The sequence below is a fragment of the Nematolebias whitei genome, chromosome 15 (genome assembly GCF_014905685.2).
Source record: "Nematolebias whitei isolate Nwh7 chromosome 15, NemWhi1, whole genome shotgun sequence".
In the NCBI taxonomy this organism is placed as follows: Eukaryota; Metazoa; Chordata; class Actinopteri; order Cyprinodontiformes; family Rivulidae; genus Nematolebias; species Nematolebias whitei.
Genome location: NC_056512.1, coordinates 15,747,986 through 15,756,292, shown reverse-complemented (window position 1 = coordinate 15,756,292; position 8,307 = coordinate 15,747,986). Strand labels below are relative to the sequence as shown.

The window sequence follows — 8,307 nt, the reverse complement described above, 5'->3', positions numbered from 1 at the left end:
AAAAAAAAAAAAAAAATATATATATAAATATATATATATATATATACACAAAGTATATACACATATATGTATACATGAACTGCTCATGAAGAAGTTGGTCCAGTTGGTTTTATCCTAAAGAAAGAATAAATAAGATTAATTTGAAACAAAAGTTTAAAAAAGGTGTTGTTCCACAATGACGTTCTCAAGAATGAACCATTAATATGAATGTGTCATAGTATAAAACATGTTTGAAGTGTACGTAGTAATGCATACTGTGAGAATTGAAAACGGGGCGTGGGAGGAGGAAGAGAGGGAAAGAAAAGAGAGAGAGAGCTTGAAAGGCGAAGGTAAGTCACGGTCAAGTGTGTCTGCACAGGGATTCTGTTCATCAGGTGCCAAGGCTGCTCTCAGTGAGTAAATTATATTTGAGTTCAGATTTCAATACATGCATTTCTGTGTGTTTATTTCCAAATATTAGTAAGTGCTTTAAGTATATAATGTAATAAATCTGTTCAAATTGGTATTATTGATAAAACACAATGGAAGTGATACAAAACATATTAATAAATAGATCTTAAGTTACTATAAAGGTTTGTTTTGCATGAAAATAGATGTTATATATTTTTTGGCATTTATTTACAAAATTTCAAACTGTAACTTTATGATGATGAGACCCTTAATTTGTGCAAAGTACATCCTTTACATATACTGTAGCTTCTGATGTTTCTTAGTTTAGTGATTTGTAGCCATTTCATTGAATGATGTCTTGTAAACATATTTTTGTCTTTGTTTTGACCAGATGCCACTTGTTCCACCATGACCCTCCTCTTCCATGCTGGTGATTATTGAGCATCATTGGAAATCTATGTGTGTGCGTCACCTCAGGCCCCTGTAACCTGGGGGACACGCTGCTTTCCACGTTCCTGTCCCCCTCACAGTCCAACCACACCTGGTGCCAACATGGATCTGAGCCACTTGGGAGACACGAGCAGTGACTGTGAAGGATCAAACTGTAGCTTAGCATTCAAGTTCTCTGAGAACTGCTCCAACCAAGACTGCTACTGGGAGGAACCTATGTTTGGACTGGTAGAGTTAGGTGAGTAAAACAGAAGCCTGCAGCATTTCCAGATCATAGTATTTGTTAATCTGGCACATTTTTACAGATTTTATTTAGGAATGCAGGAATGTGTTGTGCTTCGTGATGCAGATGGTTTCCACCCTTGTTTAAAGGCTTTCCACAAGTTTTCAGAGTTTTTGTAGGAGTTTGTGGCCATTCATCCTGAAGAGCTTTACTGAGGTCACATCTGACCTGCAGTCTCTGGTCCAGTTTATCCCAAAGGTGCTCGATGGGGCAGAGGTCATGTTCTTTCACGAAAAACGAATTGAACTACGTCTTAAATGTCCAGTCATGTTGGAATAGGGTTTTCCTCAAAGTGTTCAAAATGAGCATTAAGGCTGCTACTCAGTGGAGGCGAGGGGCCTACCCTCAACCCTGACTGATTCACCTAATTCAACAACAGTGTGAATGTTTATTGCTGAAGAACTTTCTGAGAAACACCTGAAATTAATTAAAAACATGCTGAAATGTAGCTGGAATGGAAGAACAAGTCTTCATTTTCAGAAGAAAGCAGAAGGAACACATATTTGCTCAATTAGGTTTAAATAAGCAGGAATGAGCACAAAAATTAACAAATTACCTGAAAATACTGAAATCAGCCAAAAAATAACAACTGAAAAGTAGCTGAAAAGGCAGAAAGAAGCTTAAAATACCAAAAGGTAGTGAAAGAAGCTTAAATGAACTAACATGTGGAATTAGCTGAAAAAGCTAAATTTAGCACAAAACGGCTAAAAAGTAGCTGAAATAGCAGAAAAAGCTGAAAGAAGCTGAAAGGAGCATAAGAAGCTGAAATGAGCAGAAATAAGTTAATGAGGCTGAAAGTAGCAGAAATTACCACGGAAAACTTGAATTTATCTGAAAACAGCTGAAATTAGCTAAAAATGCCAAAAACAAGTAGCTGAAAATGTAGAACAAGCTTAAATTAGCAGAATAAAGCAGAAAGAACACATTTGCTGAAAGAAATGGAAATAAGCAATAAAAAGGATAAATTATCTGAAAAAAGCTGAAATTAGCAAAATGACAGCTGAAAAGTAGCTAAACAAGCAGAAAGAAGCTTAAGTTACCAGAAAAAAGTGGAGAGCACATTTTTGCTGAATTAGGATGAAAAAGTTGACATGAGTGCAAAAAATGTGGAACTAGCTGCAAAAGCTTAAATTGGTATAAGAAGCTGAAACAAACACAAACAGTGGAAAATCTAGCTGAAAGTAGTTGAAACTACCAGTAGCTGAAAAAAGTTTGAATTTGCACAGGTAAGCTAAAAGAAGCTGAAGCAGAACAAAATGTGAAAGGAGCAGTAAAATGTTGTCAAAAGAAAGATCTAAAGCTTTGAAGGCTGTAAAATGAGCTAAATTCATTTTATATGAGGGAGAAAAAAATGACAGAAAAGGCTAAATATTTCAAAAAGCTGAAGTTGCACCAATACCAAAGTCGGCAGGATTGTTCTGAACGAGCTGAATGTTTTGATGTACGATGTATTTAAGTACCTTGAAAACTGCGGGACAAGAATCGCACCGAAAAATGTACGGAAGAAAAATGGATCACAATAGAGTGAATGCTTCATGAACATTCACACTATTAACAGATGTGACCAAATGCTTTTGTCTATATATACATACAGGTATAGCTCGAAAAGCTAATGCTATCAGTGGTTCTATAGACTAGTTTGCTAACAAGAGAAGGTGGTCAACCTATTTCTAATTTTCCCAACCAAAACTGCAGAAGATTAACAATAAATATGTTCTAAATAGCAAAACCAATAAAGTAATTATTAGTTGTTAAGATTATACTTTTTTTCTAGTTGCTCACTTGTAGCTAGCTTAGCTTGACAGCTCTGGTTAAATGTCTTAGTTTTGTGAGTAATTAAATAATTTTGTAATTCAAAGTCTTGTCAAATGAAGGTTTAATCTTTATGAGTCTAAGAGAAGTAATTTAAAACACTTTATTTATTTCCAGTTTGTGTTACGGTGGTTTACATCTCTCTGATGATGTTTGGCCTGCTTGGCAACATATTAACTATCCTGGTGGTTTGGCTCCGCCCACACATGAGAAGCTCTACGTACTTGTACCTCAGCAGCATGGCTGTCAGTGACCTGCTCATCCTCCTCCTGCTGCCTTTGGATCTCTATAAGGTACATACAAAAGGCACATCCTTTGATGCTTATTCTGGCAATACATGATCAGATTCTCTTTTTCACGAGGTGCTGTCAGCACAGACTGTTAATTCCATCAAGCAGCAGGTTTAAAGCGTAACTTTTTGTCATAGAGGTGTTTCCACGTGACTGTTTAAACAAGTTATTGTTGCTTCCCCTCAGGGGAAAGCCTGCTAAATTCAGTTGTGCTGCATTCAAGTGCCGTGTCATACTCAGGGTGATCTTAAATCATTTTTCAATAGTTTCCTCTGCACAAAGGCTTTATCTGCCTAGATAATAAGGTGCTGCAGCATTATGTAATGTGAAAAAAAAAACTTTTGTTAATTATGAGCTCTCTAAACCTATTGTAGTAGACATCCAACATTAAATACAGAACTTAGAAATGTGTCTGTTATAGGTTCTATAAAAAAAGTAGTGTCTCTGCAGGTAAATAAGAACAAGATCCATTTTCCAAAAGTGTAGCTAATGTTAGTTGAACTGGCATGGAGTAGTGCAGTCCATCTTCAGTCAAACTCTGAGCTGGATTCATGTCACATTCAATGCAAACATGGTCCACTTTGGTTTAAGTTTGAAATCCAGTATAAATTGCTAACTGTGCTCAGAGACCAGACTAACTACTACGAGCAACACAAACTGATAACAATGTTTTCTTTCTCTGCATTTTATTTATAAAGTAAAGGAGAAAAGATCAGGCTTGATCTGTTGGTGCTCGAAGTATGTGGCAGGGCCAATGCTCAGTTGTTACCACACCAATTCTATCTCTGTATTGATCAAATTATGTAAGTTGTAGCACTTTTTTGTGTTTTCTGGCATCATTTGGCTGATGCAGCCATCTTGAACTGGGCTGACTCCAAAAGTGAGCCAGTTCTACAGTAAGTGTACAATCAATAACAATTTAAAGAGTACTTGCACATATTGGCCTTATATTTGATTTCTCTATTCTAACACAAGTTATTGTTTGTGACACATTTAAACTCCTAATTACTTAAAAAAAATTACATATGTTTATTATATTTTCTCCTAAGAATGTCGTCATTATTTTACCAGCACAATGCATTCTGGGGGCGATGACATACAAAGATTGTTGTGGAGAGTATAACACAAGGAGTAGGCTTAAAATTGATAAAATATGACATTAAAGACATCTTTTTGTATCAGTCCTTATACACAATGCATATTGACAATATATATTGCCAGGCCATCACTGTAAATAAGAATTTATTCTTAGTATTTATGGTTAATCCTCTAAAAAAAGTTAAATCTGGTCCTCTGGACATTCAAAAAAAAAAATAAATAAATAAAACAATTGTAGAAACATTTCACCTTTCATCCGAAAGACTTCCTCAGTCTGAGGTGCTGTATTCAGCTCAGTCTTATAAATAACACACTCTCGCAGTGGAGCAACCAGTTTGCTGCTGACAACCAAAATCAGCTGCTCACATGATCAAGAAGGACCATCAGCCTAACAATGGATCATTAGCACCCTGATGGCTGTTTACTATTCACAGGGGGTTGAGTGATACTAGCAATCACAGCATTGTAAGAGGGGGACAGTTGAACACGGAGGCCTCCACCCCTGTTTAATGATGGATGATTACTTTTCACAAAGATGGCCTCCTTTACTCCTCTCTCAAACCATCGTTTCTCTCTATCAAGGATGTGAACATCTTCATCCCTGAAAGAGTGACTGCTGGCCTGGAGATGAGTGTAGACCATAGAGTCCTGGCCTGAAAAACTCTGCAGTTCCTTGAGTAAGTTTCTTCTTGAGAGATGGTTTTGATGTTCAGTTTCTCTCTTACTGTAAGTAAGCAAGGCTGTCACAGAGGTGAAGCCCAAAAAGGTTCTAGTAGCAAAGAGTGAGGATGTTCCCGGAGGTTTCATACAGTTGGTGTGCAACTGGTGGAAGGCCCTGAATGACTGGAGAGATCATGAGGAGGCTCAGGAGATAACCAAGGAGGTCCAAGGCTCAGGAGGGACGCATGAGTAAAAGCTATAACACGGAGAAGGAGAGACTAGTTTTCACAATACACAGGGAATAATGTACAGGCTAGGAACACAACTATCGATTAGCTGATAATGCACCAGCGTCACATTGCAGTCATCAACTGCCTTAAGTACTCCTGCAGCTCATTAGGAGAATGGTCCTTAGGTGTGGTTCTACTGGCACCCTCTGGTGTAGGAAAGCTGCAGGAAAAAAATGGAACTCCTACATTTATAAAGGTGAAAAAAAAAGGGTTAAAACAATCAAACATGTTCAACTTGTGATGTTTGACTTAGTTCTGGAATTAATGTCATATATACTTTATTTATATATATATATATATATATATATATATATATATATATATATGCCTGGGGACTTTGGGTTGGGCTCTCCAATCTCTGGTGCCAGGGTCATCGAGGTGGTTAAAAAGCTCCTCGGTGGCAGGGACCCAAGGGTGGATAAAATTTGCCCTGAGTTCCTTAAGGCTCTGGATGTTGTGGGGTTGTGGTGGCTTACACGACTCTGCAATATTACGTGGAAATTGGGGGCAGTTCCCCTGGATTGGCAGACTGGGGTGGTGGTCCCACTATTCAAAAAGGGGGACCACAGAGTGTGTTAGAACTACAGGGGCATCATGCTCTTAAGCCTCCCTGGTAAGGTCTATTCAGGGGTTCTGGAGAGGAGGGTCTGTCGGATAGTCGAACCTCAGATTCAGGAGGAGCAGTGTGGTTTTTGTCCTGGTCGTGGAACACTGGATCAGCTCTACACCCTCAGCAGGGTCCTGGAGGGTGCGTGGGAGTTTGCCTAACCAGTCTACATGTGCTTTGTGTACTTGGAGAAGGCATTCGACCGCGTCCCTCGGGGAACCCTGTGGGGGGTACTCCGGGAGTATGGGGTACCAGGCCCTTTGGTACGGGCTGTTAGGTCCCTGTACGACCGGTGTAAGAGCTTGGTCCACATTGCCTGCAGTAAGTTGGGCTTGTTCCCAGTGAGAGTTGGACTCCGCCAAGGTTGTTCTTTGTCACTGATTCTGTTCATAACTTTTATGGACAGAATTTCTAGGCACAGCCAAGGAGTTGAGGGGATTCGTTTTGGTGGCCTTAGGATTGCTTCTCTGTTTTTTTTGCAGATGATGTGGTCCTATTGGCTTCATCAAGTCATGATCTACAGCTTTCGCTGGAGTGGTTCCTAGCTGAGTGTGACACGGCTGGGATGAGGATCAGTTCCTCCAAATCCGAGGCCATGGTTTTGAGTCAGAAAAGGGTAGAGTGCCCTCTCTGTGTCGGGGAGGAGGTCCTGCCCCAAGTGGAGGAGTTCAAGTATCTCGGGGTCTTGTTCAAGAATGAGGGAAAAATGGAGCGTGAGATCAATAGGCAGATAGGTGCAGCGTCGGCAGTGAAGTGGGTGCTGTACAGGTCTGTTGTGGTGAAGAGAGAGCTGAGTCAAAAGGCCAAGCTCTCAATTTACTGGTCGATCTACGTTCCTACCCTCATCTATGGTCATGAGCTTTGGGTTGTGACCGAAAGAACAAGATCACGGATACAGGCGGCCGAAATGAGTGCAGGGTGTCTGGGCTCACCCTTAGAGATAGGGTGAGAACCTCGATCATCTGGGAGGGACTCAGAGTAGAGCCGCTGCTTCTCCACATAGAGAGGAACCAGTTGAGGTGGCTCGGGCATCTGGTTAGTATGCCTCCCTGGTGAGGTGTTCCGGGCACGTCTCACCGGGAGGAGACCCAGAGGAAGACCCAGGACATGCTGGAGGGACTGTGTTTCTTGGCTGGCCTGGGAATGCCTTGGGATCCCCCCAGAGGAGCTGGCCCAAGTGGCTGGGGAGAGGGAAGTCTGGGCCTCCCTACTTAAGCTGCTACCCCCGCGACCCGACCCCAGATAAGCGGAACAAAATGGATGGATGGATATATTGTAACAAGTCTGTATGGATCGGCACAACACCTGACTCAGGACAACATTAAAATAAAAGGTTTTATTTTATTAAAGGCGTTCGTCTGAAGGATCTGAGCCTCAGTTCTGGTCCAATCTATGAAGACAGACAGGTTAGTGACTGCAAAAAAGGTTCTGGGAGCTGAGAGGTGGTGTGCACGTCACTAACCTTCTGTGGCAGGAGCAGAGCTGAGACAGAGAACGTTGGAGGGCTGGGCAGGAAACAGAATCCAGGGACGTAGCAGGGGTCGAGAGCCAGGAGCGTGTAAGCTGCAGGCGTGGTATCCAGACAAGGGCAAGACAAGGCGAGGAGTCAAGAACAAAGCTGTGGTCATAAACAAAGAAACTGTGGACGAGGAATGCTGGATAATTTACTTGCTGTGAGGCTTTCAATAATCTGGCACTGAGGAGAGTGAGAGTGGAGCTTAAGTAGTGAGCTGAACAGGTGTGGCAGGTGAGTGGTGATTGCAGAGACAGGGTGCAGCAGATGAGTGCAGATTGCTGAGAGAGAGTGACAGGAGCAGAAAATGGGTGATAGGCAGTGCAGGACCAAACAGGATGAAATAAACAGAAAACTGAGGCAGGAAAAAACGTGAATGATCTTAAAGCAGGGGCTGTGATATGAAGAGCAGAAGCTTAGGCAGATGGGGGGGCAGCGGGGGCCGCTGACCGTGACATAGCCCCCCCCTTTAAGGTCCGGCATCCTGACGGACCACCAAAGAGAAAGAACTAACAAGGACCGGGCGGGTGGAGGGGGCACTGGAGGTGGGCAAAAAGGCAGGTTGGAGGTCCGAAGGGACCTCCAGAGAAGCCCCAATACTCTGGTGGACGACCTGGCCACTGTCCAAAAAGTGGCAAAGTCCAGGTCAGATGGCCGTGTAAGCCTTGCTGGGGCCAGATCAAAGGTAAGACCAGGACCAGTGCTGCACCAGGCAAGAGGATCAGAGCTGCAGCCCACATGGATGTCCTGGAGGCCGCTTCGGCCGACGTGGGGGTCCTGGAGGCCGCTTCGGCCGACGTGGGGGTCCTGGAGGCCGCTTCGGCCGACGTGGAGGGCTGTGGGTCAGACGCAGCAGACGTGGAGGCCTGGAGGGGAGCCGCAGCAGACGTGGAGGCCTGGAGGGGAGCCGCAGC

General features: G+C 42.6%; 1 protein-coding gene across 1 annotated transcript in view; it reads left to right on the top strand.

The window, feature by feature from the left end:
* The first annotated feature begins 942 nt into the window (after positions 1–942).
* Positions 943–8,307, top strand: part of LOC119421978 (growth hormone secretagogue receptor type 1-like) — a 28,708-nt gene continuing 21,343 nt past the window's right edge. The window contains exons 1-2 of the mRNA XM_037689333.1: positions 943–1,078; positions 3,053–3,228. Coding sequence (XP_037545261.1) covers positions 943–1,078; positions 3,053–3,228 — 312 coding nt within the window. The remainder of the gene's footprint in view (positions 1,079–3,052; positions 3,229–8,307) is intronic.